The 17,579-nt window shown below is 45.0% G+C and overlaps 1 protein-coding gene across 1 annotated transcript in view; it reads right to left on the reverse strand.

Annotated features, from left to right (window-relative positions):
* Nucleotides 1–17,579, reverse strand: part of MCCC2 (methylcrotonyl-CoA carboxylase subunit 2) — a 501,365-nt gene that overhangs the window by 220,340 nt on the left and 263,446 nt on the right. Inside the window, exon 11 of the mRNA XM_069627517.1 lies at nt 3,113–3,185. Coding sequence (XP_069483618.1) covers nt 3,113–3,185 — 73 coding nt within the window. The remainder of the gene's footprint in view (nt 1–3,112; nt 3,186–17,579) is intronic.

Below are 17,579 nucleotides of genomic sequence, written 5' to 3' on the forward strand. Positions count from 1 at the left end.
GTCCAAATGGCATCCTATTGAATTTGAATGTCCCTTCAGGAGTTATAAAAGCTGTCAGGTATTGTGACTGTTCAGAGAGTGGAACTTGGTAGTACGCTGCCGAAAGATCGATCACAGAGAACAACTTGGGTTCCCCCAATGTAGCCAGTGTCTCTGAAATATTGGGTAGGGGATGTCTCTCCACCAGTATCTTCTGGTTTGAACTCTGCAAGTCCAAACACAGTCTAATTTTCCATTGCTTTTAGTTACGAGTACCACTGGCGACAACCATTCTGTGGCTGTAACAGGTTCAATCACTCCTTTGTCCATGAGGCTCTTCAGTTCATCACGCAGTTGTCCTTTCATATGCAAAGGTACTTGTGAACAATTGGTTGAGCATCTCTCTTGAGTTTAATGTGATGTTCGAACTGCTTGAGTTTCCCCAGCTCCTCCGTGAACACTTCTGGAAAGTCTCTGGACCACTTATCTTCAATCTCAGCAATGGTAACAGGCTCCAATGCGCTCACTTGGACTCTTACACCTAGTTTTCTTTGTTCCTCCTATCCAAGTAACGAGGCACCTCTTTCTGTTACTAATATGTCCGCCGAGCGTCTTCTGTCCTTATACTTCACTTGCGCATGAAACTGTCCCGGTATCTCTATTAACGACTCTCCATAACCACAGGGTTGGACAGCAGTCGGTTTAAGTCAATCTTGGTCTTTCCCTAGTATTTCAATCAAAGTTTCCTTTGATATGATAGTCCAAGGTGAGCATGTGTCAACCTTCATTGACATCTTGCACCGCTCAATTTCAAATTCATCCAGGGGGCCACTTTGTTCCTCAGAGATGGCTGAGATTTCAAATATACGCCTAGGAGCAGTTTCCTGTGTGGATGTCATCTCTTGTGTGTTGTATGACGTCTGGTTCGCCATCACGCTGTTTCCTCTAGGTTCCACTAAATTGATAGAAGAACCCTTGCATACGTTGGCAAAATGGCCCTTGCCTTTACATCTGAAACACTCAGCGAATTTTGCTGGACAAGTGGGGTAGTTTGGGGCATGTTTGGGGCTGACACATCTGGTGCACCTCGAATTCCATGCTTCCCTTCTGTTGGGACTGAAGTTGGTTCTCTTCCTCTGGCTAACCGCACAAACAGGGTGAGGGTTTGGATTTTGTCTATCCACTTTCAACTCCTTGATGTATTGAGTGGTCTGCTCAATGCTCTTGGCCAATTCGATTGCTTCTTCTAACTTAATATCTTTGGCAAGAAGTTTTTCTTGAATCCTCACGTTGTTCGTACACCTCACGAGTTGGTCTCTTATGAGTGAATCAGTCAATGCTTCGAAATCGCATGTGTCACTCAATGTCCTCAGGGAAGCAATATAGGACTCAACTGATTCAGATGATTCTTGGGGGCGCTGGAAGAATTTATGCCTTTCAAAAGTTACATTTTTTCCGGGTCAAAGTGCTCTTCCAGCTGCTTCAGAGCTGTGGCATACTCATCTGCATCTCCTGCTTCTGCCCGCTGAATTCTGGATAGCCCATCAAAAATACTGCGACCTTCTGGACCCAAGTTATGAAGTAGTAAGGCCTGTTTCCTGGCCAAACTAAATCTATCACCCCCCATGGCCACCAAATAGTTTTCAATAATGTCTTTCCATCTGTAACACCTTATGGGTGGACGACCAGGTTCAGATAAAAACGATGTTGGGGGAGGGATAGTTGATGCCATGCTTGAAGAAATATATTTTGTTTAGGCCCACTACAGTGTCTTTGAAAAGAAGGTTGTGCTATCACTCCTCTTTATTCACCTCCTGTTGGATTAGCCAATAAATACAGGCAGCCCTGCAGTGCCTGTGGAACGCTCTTTGCGGCTTCAGTAGCAATTGTTGTGCATCAAAATGGTCTCTGGAATGCTGAGCCTGGGCCTCTGCCCGGAGTTGCCTGGAGTTGCTAGGCAACTGACATCACAATTGCTGCCAATCAAAGCGGGGCTTGGGCCGGGCTCGCCGTGTCGCATGTTGTGGCCACGCCCCCTCAGTACGAGGCCAGTGGAGCGAGGCGCATTGAGAAATAACAAGACAGCAGGGCCGGCTCGAGCGCGGAGTGCCGATGGCAGGGTTTACCCCCAATCTGGGCTGACTCTGGCGTGGTGCGTGAGTCTCTGCCAGCTCAGAGAGAGGGATGGGGCCGGTACGGAACGTGGGGAGACAGGAACTGTGACAGGTGGAGGCCGGAGGGGCCTGTCTGCGTCCAATTGGGAACGGTGTCCGCGGGTTCCACGGAAGACAAAACACTGCAGCGCCTGCCGTGTCGGTATCCCCCCAACCCTCCAGCATGCACCTCCTGACCTCTGTAAGATTCTGCTCGCCTGCTGTCGCGCCGTCAGGAGGTTCAGGAGCGGGCAGTCCACAGCGGGAGGAAGCCGGCTGGAGCAGGGGGAAGGAAAGTCGTCCACAAGATCCTCGTCGCCAATGTTGAGAAAACTACTACAGCTGGGTGTAGTTTTATGACTTTATTAAGAGCGACCATACGCGACAGCAGGCACTCCTGCTACCCAATTCCAACTGATCAAAATTAGTTCGAGAACACAACAACATAAATAAACATTCTGAAAGGAATACAGGTGAGCACACAGTGTTGCAGGAGCTCAGCTTAAAGCATCAGATTGCTTAGGACATATGACAACACAATATTAAAGTAACTTAGATTAATTACATGAATTGCTGTTTTAACATAGGTGGCAATCATAACAACTTCCTTAAAGATCCACATTTGGTTCATCCAAAAAAAACATCTATTTTAATCTGTAGTGCTACTTTGCTGTATGTGTTAAAGGTTAAAATTAACCAATAAAACACAATAATAAGAAATCAAAACAATGTGCAGCTGTCCACAGTACCAGAACGCATTTCACCAGCCGGCCCAAGACTGTATAAAACACTGCATGGGGAACGACAGACCATTTAGACATGTTCTTGATATATTCATGACTGTATGAAATGGCATGGATTTAGCTTCAAAGCACTACGCAGGGCTTTCCGCAGAGCATTCACTGCCTGGGCAGCAGAGTATCACAGCTTTTGCCTATGCCATGTGCTTTATAAAAAGAAATGTATTTGTGAAAATGTACCTGTGATCAATGTGTCGCCATATAACGCTTTGAACTCATCAAATTTGCTTCCATCGACAATTCTGGCAATGACCTAAAAGCATGCAAGAGAGTACACAAAGGGAGAATTATTTCTGAAGTTTTGCAATCTTTTTCAATTTGTTCATAAAAGCAGTAATAACCATTAGTTTGCATTTTAGCTCAATTCAGCCGGGCACACACACTCTGTTTCACACTACAAACAAAGTGCCTGTATGGAAAAAGAAAAGGCATGAGAAAAGTGCTTTCCTAAACTTTTAAAAAACATTTAGCCAGGTAATGTTCAGGATAGGGTTGTGACTGGCACTTCAGATGGGCTGTGTATGCAGGTGGTTGCCCACTTTTTCTCTATCTTGCACTTGGCATAACAACAACGCTGTCGTTATCTCCCCCTTACAAAAGCAATACACTATGGATACACAAAGAATAGTCCATAGGCTCCGCTCTGCGAGAACGAACACGGCCCATTGACCTGTTCTTTGGGAAGGTACCCACTCGAGAGTCCGCTGCCACACTTACGTTCACTGTACCTTTCACAGATGTGAAATAACCATTTGCATATCAGTCTTTGTCCCGCCCACATGGGCAGTTAGCACCGAAATGCTAGGCAATTCCCTTCTGAACAAGAGTACCAACAGCAACCCCATACGTGTGTTTCAGCCTTGTTGGGCCTCATCAGTGAGGTGGAGCTGTGCCTCTCTGAGCACAGTGAACTGTGGATACACATCTGGCGACCCTAACTATATATTGGACAATATTGAAATCGGAGTTGCATTACAAAAACAAACTGCAATAAGCAAGAATTTGTTGCGCTTGCTCTACCAAAACGACCATCAGGTCCCCTGAGTGAAAACTACCAGGCCAGAGTCCGAAAGGCTGGAGAGGATTTATAAAAAAAGGGATAACGTCACTGCCTAGGTAGAGGCTGGGCTTATAAATAGTCATGCCTAAGCTATTTGCAAAGGCTCTGTAAGGTGCCCTTGGTTCTCCTTTTGGTAGATTGGCAGAGCTCACGGCTTAATCGTGCAAGTGTGCCGACAACTTCCCTCGATCCCTGCAGCGTCAGTAACGGCGCTGGCATCACAGGGTCCTTTTCTTTACACTTTAGTTTCCCCCGCTCTCCATTTAATGGAAGAGGGGGACACCCCCACAACCCGTCACCCCCATTGCCACGACTTAGAGGAGCAAGGAACACCCCTGTTTCCCTTAGTCGCAGTCATGGGGTTCGGAATTTTTGTAATGCACAAAGGCACAGTTTTAGTACCAGGCGACCTTATGAGGTCGCGGTCCTGGTTTGATTCCCTGTGGCAGGGGCTTAAGTAATGACACAATGCAGGCAATCGAAAGCAAAAATATTTTTAATCTTCTAACAGGATACAGTTAGATGGTTCCAGAATACAAATGCACTGCAGTGGTCTTCAAACTGTGGGGCTGCCCCCCATCCCCGTCTCATGGGGGTGGGGATGAGGGGTCTGAAGGATGCTCAGTGAAGCCTTTGGCTCTTTAAAAAGGGATTATGGTGACTGCTTTTAATCGAAAATATAAACAGTTATAGCTTGTGGGGGGAAGGAGAGGCGGAAACAATATTTTTAATCCATGGGGGGGGGGCAGTATAAAAAAGTTTGAATACCACTGTATTGGAATACCTATTAAAGACGATGGTGGTAGAAAATATGGAAGAAAAGTGTCTTTATGGGTTCTTAGTGGCACAGGCATTAAGGACCAGATTGGATCAATAAGAGAACTGACCAGCGCAGGTAGGAGGTTGGGGCTGCTGAAGGTGGGTTCCAACAGGCTGCACCCCAATAAAAGAATGCCATTAACTAATATAGCCCCCACTGCTTTCCGTGCAAGTAGGCTTCCACTGAGAAACAGCGGTGGCGTAACCTAGAAATAATGAGATGAAGGATTGTTAAGATGACGAACACGCTGTGTGTGGAGCAGGTGCTGATAGTGGCCGTAGCAGAATGCAGGGTCCTCAAATTAAAAGGGTGGTCTCTTTCCTTCAGATCTTTTCTCTGTGCCAGAGAGCCTCCGCGCAGCTGCTGGTGGTGGAGTGGGTGTCTGTTGAAAGCCTGCAGCTAACAGCTGGGCACCAGAAGTTGCTATTGGTCCCACTCACGGTTCCAATGATTTTTCAGACTTACATTTTCTGTGTTCCAATGCGAGTGGATATCGTTTAAACAGCGGACTATTTAGTCAAAGGCTGCATGCAAGTCTTACTGTGGCAGCAATGTGGTGTGCTATATTGAAGCTGCCCATAGGCGCATGCTTATGCCACATGTCCAGTCAGTGTTTTACATGTGAGACACCTTTTTTTTTCCACAGGCGAAGAGAAAAGTGCCTTTTATTATCAGTGAACTGATGTCAACGATGCCTAGATAACAAGTTGACTGAGCCACGCTGAGCAGAGGACAGAATTTAGATCAGAAAAGGGAAATCCCTTTTTTAATGTGGCCCGCCAAATAGCTAAGAAATACAGAATTAAACTATGGAAGTCTACGTTTCCCCCAACTTGCTCTGATTAGTTAAGGGAGTTAGTATATATCAATAAGAGGGAAAAGATCTACATCGCTATGGTGGCTTCAATTTGTAGGCCCAAGGATATCTCGGGCCTGTTCCGGGTCTATTTAGGGAAAAGAGTATAACTGGATAATGAGGGCAAAAGTGGTCTCAATGGGGTGCCCACGTGATTGGATTGTAAAGGACATGCGACTACAAGTTATTGTACAACTGTCTATATTGTATACACACACACAGAGACACACACAGACACAACATTATGAAGTTATTCCTGCCTATGAATTTAAATAACACCTGTTCGCTTTCACCGTTTTAATATAACGTTTATTAAAAGAAAAGGGAAATCCCCTGGGATAAGGTGACATAATGGGATTCCAGCAGAGTGTTGGGTAAGTGTTTTCTGTGTCTTTCTTTACCATTGGAGGTGGCCTGTCTTTGCTGCTTACTGTGCCTACTGTGAGGAGGAGCGAATAACAAAGACTTGCCCCCTCGCCCCAGCGGAGATTGGCAGAGCACTACAGGAGTGTTATCCAAGTTTCCTGTGGTTCCGGTTGGGAAACCTCTCGCCGCCCCACAATTCCTGGGTACAGGCCCGCGTGTGGGTCAACAACTGTCAACAGCGGCCTACTCATGGAGGACAAGTCTTGAGGTAATGACCACTTTCTTGCTCATAAACATTGAGTGCCCCTCATTTAGGTTGGCAAGTGCTGTGGTGTTACTGACTGGGCAGCACCGTTAGAATTAGACCACCTGTATTGATAAGTGTAATTTGGATATGCATTGTAAGGAGCTAAGTATGGAACAAAAAATGTATTACTTACGCAGTGGCTCTCTGCAGGATGACCTGCGGGCAACAGAGTTTGAGGAATCTTCCACTTCGAGAAGTATGGAACATCACTATACAAAAACTCCACCGATTACTGGAGGCTAGATAGTTAGGGCCCAAGTACATGGAAATGGTGCAAATGCAGTGGCAGCTAAGATAGCGAACCTATATTGCAGTGGGGTGCAGGGACGTCATTTGGGGGTCGCAAGAGCGACCACTGGCGATTGGCCAGCGACCCCTGTCAATCTCTTGCGACCTCTGGCCATTGACCAATCAGAGGAGGAGGGGGCGTGGCCACAGCGTGCTGCGACGCTGTGTTGTCCTCCATTTTGATTTCCATTTTGCACGTGGGAAACGAGTGCTTCGTCGCTCCCTGCTCCAGTTTGTGTGTCCACTGTCCAGGCATCCACGATCCCACCCCACTTAAGAAGAAGACCAGGCACTTCGAGGACTCGAGGTGAGTCAGCTCAGAGACAGTCAGAGTGGACCGGTGGTCGTGGTCGCAGGTCGCCGCCGACGGCCACGCAGCACCAAATTAATTATACTAACGTTGTGTGCCGGCGGCGGCTTGCAACGTTGTTAAGCCTGCTGGCTGCCACCGGCACATAATGTAGTAAAATGAATTTGGTGCAAGTCGACGGCAGCACCAAATTCATTTTACTAACGTTGCAATTTATGTGCCGGCGGCAGCTTGCAATGTGAAGCTGCCGCCGGCACATATATTTGGAATGTAGTAAAATGAATTTGGTGCCGCTGTGCCGGCGGCGGCTTTGGAAAGCAAGCCACTGCCGACGGCAGCACCAAGTTAATTTTACTAACATTGCAATTTATGTGCTGGCGGCAGCTTGAAATGTTAAACTGCCGTCGGCACATATATTTGCAATGTAGTAAAATGAATTTGGTGCCGCCGTGCTGGCGGCGGCTTTGGAAAGCAAGCCACCGCCGACGGCAGCACCAAGTTCATTTCACTAACATTGCAATTCATGTGCCGGCGGCGGCTTGCAATGTTAAGCTGCCGCCGGCACATAACGTTGACGACGTTGAAACTTGAATCAAGGAAAGGCAAAGCAGGCTTTTTCCAATGCTTGCATGCGTGCACGCAGTGTACACGGCAGTTTGTGGTTAACACCGAGCACATGAACAACTTCCCTGTTTTCTCAGAGACAGTTGATTCTAATCACATAAAAGTAATAGCACGAGATGCCATTCAAAATGGTGCTGTATTTGCGCAATTATTGATATTTATTGATGTGCTCTGATATTTGCAGCATGGTTGAGCTACAGTTTTTTACACCAACCTTTTCCACATTCCCGGGAGAAACTCTCTACAGTTCCAAGAGGATAGCTCAGCGACAACGTGATCGTCTTAGAAGCAAGATGACACGCGCAACACAGGTTCGATTCTCGGGCCCACGGGTAGAAACCTCTGCTTATTAAGCGCATTAAATATATCCATATCATTGAAGAAAACAATGTTTTTTACATGAAAATATAACTGGAGTGTTGGAAGAGGCGAGGGAGTGCAGGGATGAATTTTGAAGAGTTGGGATTAGGGGAAGGGGATTAGAGGCGTTAAAGGGTTTTGGCGATAGGCAGCGCACAGTCTACCTGGGTGAAATGTATTCCAGAAACCCATAATGTCACAGCAACACTGTTTTCCTTCCACTCTCGCGTGCGTCATGCGACTCGACTTATGTTATTGTGTGCAGGCAGAGAATATTCAGATGGGAGAGCGCGCCACTGCACTCCGGTCCTGTCAAGGCCGGTGTCTGGAAATATTTCGCGTCAGTGGCCTGCACAAACCCTCTCACCTTTTGCCAGTGTGGATCACACTCAGACGTGCTATTTAAGACTAGCGAGGCAGGCTTTTTAGCCTTTCAGCAGCTGGAGTACTTCAGCCAATGCGACGACAGAGTTGAATAGTTAAAAAGGTAATGGGCGTGCTCGTGATGCCGACCACATTGGAGTCCAGGTCTGCAGCTGCTGAAAATATACTGCCTCTTCTTCCTTTTCCATATGTGTGTGTGTGGCCCTCATAGTTGGCTAGCCTGACCAGCATTCAGGAACTCTCTCCACCTTGGAAATCGGTGTGACACAGTTTGTTTATTTTAACTTGGAAGTGGTACTTTTTTTTCCCCTGGGCTCTGGACCAACATCATGTCATGCTGGGTCTGCCAGGAGAAAGTAACACTTCCAGTTTCCTGTTACAGAATCCTGCAAGGAAAACCGCCCCGAGGGGCACCCTAAGGGAAGGCAGCCGCTGGGCTCGGCTCCTTTGCTCAGCAGATGTGTGTGCCATAAATCAGGGGCCGGCTGTTGATTCATCCCAGTGCAAAGCAGCCAGGGCCGGGCCCTGGTTTCTGCAAAAGTCCTGAATCATTGTGCACTGAGGCTGAAAAGCACATTTATTTTGAAGTCATTCCCTTTTGGCTCGCTCTGCTGCAGCATAAAAAGAGCCTTGTGTTTTTGTCATTTGCTTGGCTTCTTTCCAAGTCTACATTCAGCTTCACTCTGTGTAAAAATACGCAAAATGTCGGTTCTGAGTTTCCCTTACAATTCTCACTGGATTGGTGCCTTCCCAGCAACACACAAACAGGGCCTTTTTTCGGCGATTTAGGGTGAGGGGCGTTGGCGGATGATCTTCAATCAGCCAAAATTAGCACCTCAATGCGCAACAAATTAGCGTAATTTTGCACCACACAGGTGCAATTTGCGCATGTCTAAAAAAGCCCCCTTCTTAGAAATGTAAAAGAAGATGGTTGAAAGCAATGGCCAGAAGGGGTAGTCACATCAAACTTGCTCAACAAATTGCCACAGTTTGTATTTTGCAATGGAACCGCAGCCTGTCAGCAAGGCATGGCAATCATACCAAATGTCATACCATATTAATGGACACGTATAAAGCACACCTCTAACATTTACATGTAAATGACCTGGTGGCAAAGGGTGTTATTTTTAAAATGTACCGGGTGTAAGGGAGTGGATAGCCTTACAGTACAGCCTCTGCCACAGATGATGTCATGGTAAGTGACATCATAATGTCTGACATCACAGGAACTTAAGTGCCATTGTAGGTATTTGGCTGAGGGCAGCACATTGACAAAGCCTTGTTTTTTTCAAGGCAGTGATTTCCGCCAAAACTAAAAAGTGATGGATGGAAGGGTTTACATTAATCATAACAGCTGGCTTTGCTTTGGGCAGTCATTCATATGAGAATTATTTTAACTCATGTGAGCCATTACAGAAGTGGACCAGCCATTTTCAGACCTATCTTGACTCTGCTACCAACGCGATCAGTGCAGTCAGAACTGCTATGGCATGTCTTTTTATGGAGAGCTAGATTAATTTCTGAATAGCTAGATACATTTATTAGATAGCCTGACAAACTATTGCATAAGAACATTTACTGGTGCATAGTCAGACTTATTGTTGCATACTCTGATCATTTATTAGCTGGGTAAATTCATTTGTGGCACAACTATATTCATTTTAATGCATAGCTAGATACATTATTGCATACATAGATGAACTGCTTCATAGCTAGATTCATTGTTGCATAGTTAGATTAATGGCTGTTCAACTGTAATCCACTTGTTGGTTTACCTACATTAATTGTTTCACCTCTCGATTAACTGTTGTATACAAAGATGTGCTGTACAACCATCTCAATCTTTGGTAGCAAGATCAATTGTTTCACATCTAGACTAATTATTGCATAACTATATTAATTTACTAGATATCAAGATTAATTATTGCATTAGTAGAAGAATAGAGTAGGTACTGTTATGACAAACTGAATGAGCACATTGTGAATTCTTGACAGAATTGCGTGCAGCACAATTCAGACACACATGTCAGGAAAGCACGTAGCTCAGAAATTGACAACAATACAGCAATACAAAAGAAACCAACAATACAGTGGACAGTTTTCCCTCCAAAACCAGTTTGGCTGTGACTCAGATGGCGACGCTATCATGCAGTCTAACGTTAGTACAGTTGCCAACATTCCATAACCAAAAAGATGTCGAAATTTTCAAGTTTCAAAAATACTAATTAGCATAACAATGATGACATCACAGGAAACTACAAAACGTACATTGTTGGCCCCATTGAAGCATTCTAAAATACAGATGTTCAAATGTTAAAAATAAATAATTCTGAATGGTACGTTAACATTCACAGAAGGTAATCACACAGAGCTGGTAGGTAACGTTTGCCACTGCTCTGTAGCAACAGCCCAGGCAGTACATATTTATTGCAAGTAGAACACTGAATGGCATGGAAACTGATATCCCCCTCAGTCTGATTATAGGCAGATGCGGTTTGATGGTGGTACGTTCTGCCACTTGCCTTTGTTAGTGTTTCACCTAAGGCCTGTCCCAGCCAGAGTGCAGGGCAGAGTCACACAGCTGTCAGGTCACTGGATTGGTCTGAGTCCAATCAAAGTAATCACCTACCAGCCCACTGTACAGACAGACTAATGTGTTGAATGCTATGTCCTGCAGCCTGCCTTACAGTCACATAAATTACCTGCCACTGTAAAAAGCAGTAGGATCTGTCACTGAAATCTGTAGGCGGTAGGACTGCTTAAAAACCAGTAGCCTAATGCCTAAATCTGTACGGTTGGCTAGTATGTTAGTATAATGAATACAGTGCTGGCACGGCAGCGGCTTTAAATTAGGGAAAGAAAGCAAGCCGCTGACGCCGGCAGCACCAAATTCGTTTTACTAACTTTGCAAATATGTGCCGGCTTCCAAACCTGTGTGGTTTGTTTCATTCAAGTTCCCCTGTCGCGCACTGCTTGCAATAGACTTTTGATTGTATGTGGGGCGGGCCCAGCTGTATAACAATGAAAGACCAAGCAACAGCTTAAAGCACCACCAGGAGGGGCCCCTCCAGACTGCCCCAACAAGTAGCAGAGAGAGAGAGAGAGAGAGAGAGAGAGAGAGAGAGAGAGAGAGAGAGAGAGAGAGAGAGAGAGAGAGAGAGAGAGAGAGAGAGAGAGAGAGAGAGAGAGAGAGAGAGAGAGTGTGTGTGTGTGTGTGTGTGTGTGTGTGTGTGTGTGTGTACCCTTTATTGCGTGGGGGAGGGGCTTGGCTTCTGTGGAAAACTACCCACTGGTCTGTACTGCAGGGCAGTGAATAATACAGTGATTGTCACCAAATAATACACGTCCCAATATTTGCCTCTTTCCCCCTCTACTGTCTCTGTACCATTACAGCATCCATTTTGTTCCCGCTTCACGAGACAAATCTGGGACCGGACCTGTGTGTGTTGTCAGGATAGATAAAATGTGAACCCGGACTTTGTGGGACGAAGGGAGTGTTTTATAATCAACTATTGTATTACATTTTGTCTTTTCTAGATCATGTGGAGGAGGGATTGAGGGCATTTTTACTTCCTGCTGTAAGATAAGTTCAACGCCGGTTCCATGTGCCCCCGACCCCAGCCAGTGTGTCCATGTGCCCCTCGTCACTGTGTCCATGTGCCCCTTGCCCCTGTGTTCATGTGCCCTCCTGAGCCCAGTTTACAACAACAGTTTATGCAAATTAAACTACTTAAATTAACCACAGGCAGATGAATTCCAAGTCATTTGTGGCCTGCAGTCTATACATTTTGCAATGCATTTAACTAGGATTTTACATTGTGACAAGACATTATGTAAACTGCTCCTTGCCCGAGCCACACACTCAGCCTGGGCCTGCTGCGGCCTAAGAGCTAGTTCCTAGAGTTCCTAGGGCAATGGTGCATAACATGGGTCCCTCTGAGTCAATGATGAATCGTTGCCGGGCCTGAAGTCAGTCTCAAGGTCTGTCAAGTGCAAAGCCTCTGTGGTCCAGTTTGTCTTTGCATGATGCGTGCACCCCAGAACTCTAAAACTCTATTCAAAATTAATATGGTCTGTGTTGCGCACATGAATCTTTCTGATATTTTGTTATTATTTTCAGACCTGCATCTTCGTGTGGGAGTTCCTTACTTTCAGTGTTCTCAACGCCAGCAAACATTACCACCTTTGAGTAGCTGACATCCAGCCTTATCTGTGACCGCTGTGAGAGTTAAATGAACGTGAAGCAACATATTGAAAATGTACAGCATATGTTAATGATCTGATCCGTTAGTCCATATCTATTTATGCATTTCAGCCTTGTCATAGTTGTTTCAACACTAAATATGGCTTTTTCTGTTCCATTTAATCAGAGAACACCACAAAATTAACTTCAAACTGTATGATACTGAACGCATGCTTAACTTCAGTTTTTTGGGACCCACAGGTTTCCTTTTTTCTTAGGGGCAGAGTTTGAACAGGTTGCAACTGTTAATCTCTCAAATGTAAAGTATTACCCTGACAGATAGGACTGACCTAAAAGTAAGCTACGAAAATAAATACTTGAAATCACTGCTTAGGTATGTACTCAGTGCTCCAGATACGATTTTGAAGTGGGACTATTGTATTCCCTATTTTGTAAACTTGGAAGTAAAATAATTTTTTAGGGAGTAAAAATGTAAATCTAGTTCCCCACAGCAGTATTTTGTAAGCAAGTAAAAATGCTTTAACTGAAAAACGGAAAGGTTTTTCTAATTATTGTTGCACCTAGTTACTCATACACATTAAAATATCATGTACATGTCTACCGATCGAGCAGGAATAATAGTACTTTCTTCCTTTGGAACTACGTGTGCTACCTCTCCAAACATCCATGGAGCTGTGTGCGTGAAAGCAGGGGCTCAGGGTCCACAGTGTTTGTTTCCTATTTTTTGTTGGGAGTATTTGTAATCTGTTTTTCTTTTTGGGGAGTACTCACTTATTTTCAGGGAGTACAGTGATAAACTTGTAAGCCAAAGCAATACATTTCAGATTTGTCTCCTCTTTGGTATTCAGCGGAAGTGGTCCTCCAAAGAAGAGTGAAGCACAAAAGAAGTCGGGAGGACACTGAGGAATCCATCATTTGCTTGAATAATAGCTTCTTATTTAGCAGTACTAAAAGAACAAACATGTCTACACCTACAGGAGAACCCAAGGATCCAAAACAGAGGTCAATCGTTGATATGTTTTCTCCAAAAGCAAGAGGAGCTGGCCCTACTCCAGGCTCTGATTCAAGCAAGCGCAAGAGGTTTGATGATACCTCAAGTGGCAGTTCAAACACAGCTGCACATGTTTTCCAACCATCGGCCAGCACATCAACTCTTGCTGGCAGCGAAGCTGCTTCTTCAGGTGCAGACAGTGCATCTACATGTGCTGACATTGGTTCACTATCTCCACATGCTGACTCTTTGTCTACAGGTCCACCTTCCTTGGCTGACATAGCATCTCCTTCATTTGTAGTGGCCACTGAAGGCTCTTGTTCACGTGCAGACATTGCTGTGATGGTTTCACGTGATGCTGATGACCCAAGCAACACTTCAATGTTCCTGGATAGCGCTGAGTGCTCTTTCAACCCTGATGTTGAGGATTGTTCTTCCCGTATTGGCATGTTTGATGATCTTCCCACTGGTGCTTGCTCTCCTGACATTTCACTCCTCGGGGAGAGCACAAGCAGCTCTTGGTTGCAGAGCGATAACAGTATGCAGATGTGTATGGCTGAGCAGGGCATTCCAAGAAGATGTCCAGCTCCCAATTTAGATGACAGTGTGGTGACTGATCTGTCACCAAATCCATGCAGTGACCCTGTACAGCCAAAACTTCCTACATACCCTGTAACTGGTTCCCGTAAGTTTAACGGAGACTACAAAACATATCCTTGGGTGGAGTATTCCGTTCTGAAAAATAAAGTATACTGCTTTGCATGCAGACATTTTGGTTCTAATTCTGGAGGAGGGGGGCATGCACATGGCAATGTTCCATTTGTTGACATTGGCTTCGCTAAATGGGAAAAGACACGTTGTTCTTTAAAGATGCACTCAGATTCTGATAAGCATAAGTCTTCAGTTGTAGCTTGGGCAGACTTTAAGCGTGTACAACAGACTACAGGCCCTCACCACTCAATTGTTTCAATGCTAGAAAAGGTTGGGGACCAAGAGATTGAAGAGAATCGTCAACATGTGATGCAGTTACTAAAGGTTGTATGTGTTTTGGGTCGTCAAGGACTTGCTTTCCGAGCCACAGATGAATCGCAAGACTCCCACAATAAGGGAAACTTCATAGCAATATTGCGTTTGCAATAATAATAATAATGAACTTCTTAAAGTAAAAATGGCTAGAAGATATGGGCACTACACATCTCCAGAGTATCAAAATAACATGATCTCAGTTGTGGCAAATCTTATACGTCAGAATATCGTTAGTAAAGTGACAAAGCACTTTGCAGTGTTGGTTGATGAAACCAAAGACATTTCGCATAAAGAACAGATGAGCTTTGTGATCCGGTTTGTAGATCAAGATGGGAACATTCAGGAAAAAGCCATGGGATGTGACCACATGGAGAAGTTGGATGCCTCCAGTTTAGCTGCAGCCATTGACAAATCTGTACGCAATGCTGGCCTTGACTGGAAGAACTGTGTGGCACAATGCTATGATGGGGCATCAGTTATGAGTGGCTGTTTCAATGGAGTGCAAGCGAAAATAAAAGAAATTGCTCCACAGGCAGTTTACATTCACTATCATGCACATCGTCTAAACCTTGCGTTAGTGCAAACTATCACTAACATACAAACAGTGAAGGATTTTTTCTCAACTTTGCAGGCTGTGTATGTGTTCCTTTCACAAAGTTCTCCTCGGCACGAACTCTTTGTAAAAGCTCAAACAGAAAGCGGTCTGGAAGTACAAGAATTAGAAAGACTTTGTGGCACTAGATGGTTTTTAAAAAAATACAGGCTCGATTTGAAACCGTTATAGTTGTTCTCAGTGTAATAGAATCATCGCAACAATGTGACAAGCAGGCTTGTTCAGAAGCCAGAGGACTTCTCCGAAATATGCAGTGCTTTGAGTTTTTGCTAACTTTGTTAAGTATGGAAGCAATTCTGAAAAAGATGTGTGTTATCTGATTAACTTCAGAGAAAGCATCTTGATTTGCCAGATGTGAGTCACCTAATTCAAGTGACAAGAACTGCTCTCGTCAACCTTCGACAAGAATGCCATTGGGTGAAAATCGTCAATGACGCAACGGAATTGGCAGAAAAATGAGGTATTGAAACAGTTGAAGACCACGACCGCAGTGCTTTACCAGTAAGGCAGCACCAACTGAACAGCAAACTCAAAGAATACCTTGTTGGTACTACTGTAGGGAAGAGGCCTGGACATTATGAGCACTCTGAGGATCGAATGCCTCAGACTGAACGGATAAAGCAAGAGGTGTTTTTCTGCACCTTGGATAGGTTTGTAAGAGAGTTGGATGCTCGTTTTATAGATAACATGGGGCTTATCAAGGCTGCCGGCATGTTCAATCCAAGGGCTAAAAATTTCTTGGAGGACTCATCTGCAGATTTTCTTGCTCGGCACTACCTAGGGCACCAAGTAGATTATGCTGCATTGCATTCAGGCCTTGACACTGCAAGGGGCTATTTATCTGGCAAGACTTTAGCAGGTATTCACTCTGTAAGGTACTATCTCAATGAATCTCCAAGAGGCTTTTCTGATGTCCTAAATCTGTTGGATCTGGTTCTTGCATTGCCGATTACAACTGCAACAAATGAGAGGTTCTTCTCCTGTTTGAAAAGAGTTAAAAAACTATTTGCGAAATAGATGTGGAGACAACAGACTTAGTGATTTGTTGGTAATGGCATGTGAACCTATGGAGGTTGACGAGGTAAATTTGAGTGATGCCATTGACCGATTTGCTGACATGCGACACAGGAGGTATCCTCTGAAAAGATGAACCATTATATTCGTTGACACTGTTAGATTATAGTTCAATTTTCCAGTTAGGTCTTTCTTTTCAAGTCACACAGACATAATCAGCACCATATACAGTCTTCAAAACCATCTGCTACTCTCCTACACTACCAGCCTCTTCTCCTCATGAAGTCAGCCATGATACATCGCTCATGCACTACAACCAGTTTGTCTCATCTTCAAAACACTGCATGGTAAGCTGTTGAGTTTTGTCAACATCCTATTTTTTATCAGTGAGCTAAGCAACAATGGACCATTACGTCAGAAACATCATGTGTGTCTTTAAAATGGCATCATCTGCCACACTGCCGGCATCCTACAGATTTTCAGTCTAAGCAACAGCAAGACATTCAATTAGCATTTTCCTGTGAAGCCAGACAGACACTACTAGTAGCACAGCCACAAGCATCTGTCAACCGCCAGTCTCTTAGAATCTGAGTAGCCGCCATCAGCATCTTCTTGACAAATCAGCCAGAAGCTGCAGCACAGCTGGAGTTTTGCGTCATGAAAACATTTGCTATCCGATTCCCGCCTGGCTCTTCTTCATTTCCAGTCAAGGAAGCAATGATGAGCCATCTAAGCAGCAACTTCCTTTAAGCCAGTCACCAGCTACCCCACAGCTACAATTCTGTCTTGACAATGCCAGCACTGTATCCTTGATTTGTAGTCAACCAAGCAATGATGAGACACACCCAGTCAGTGCCCTCTGTTAAAACCAGCCCAGCACCATCGGCATCACAGCCAGTATTCTGTGACCTCAAAACAGCACCTGCCATACTTGCAGCCTCTTCTCTGCCAAACACCTGCAGCTCCACTCCCAGAGTTCTGTGACCTCAAAACAGCACCTGCCATACTTGCAGCCTCTTCCCTGCCAAACACCTGCAGCTCCACTCCCAGAGTTCTGTGACCTCAAAACAGCACCTGCCATACTTGCAGCCTCTTCCCTGCCAAACACCTGCAGCTCCACTACCAGAGTTCTGTGTCTTCTTGATCTGTTGCCATTGAACACTCACAGACCTCTCCTCTGGTTTCCTGTCACCTAAGCAACAAACTGCCTTCGAGTCAGAATCTTCACCTCACATGCTATTGAAACAGCAGCACCGGCACGTCTGTCAAGCCACTGTTCTGCTCAATATGGTAAGAAACTACATTTTAGGTCTTATGATCAGAGTGAAGGAAGAGCAACTGTTGGGCATTATCCAAAAATCTATATAATAGTACTAATTGTTGGAATGTGTACCATTGTGGAGAGGTGCGGGTGTGGAGGACAA

The sequence above is a fragment of the Ambystoma mexicanum genome, chromosome 6p, assembly GCF_040938575.1.
Source record: "Ambystoma mexicanum isolate Mex_15411 chromosome 6p, UKY_AmexF1_1, whole genome shotgun sequence".
Classification (NCBI taxonomy): domain Eukaryota; kingdom Metazoa; phylum Chordata; class Amphibia; order Caudata; family Ambystomatidae; genus Ambystoma; species Ambystoma mexicanum.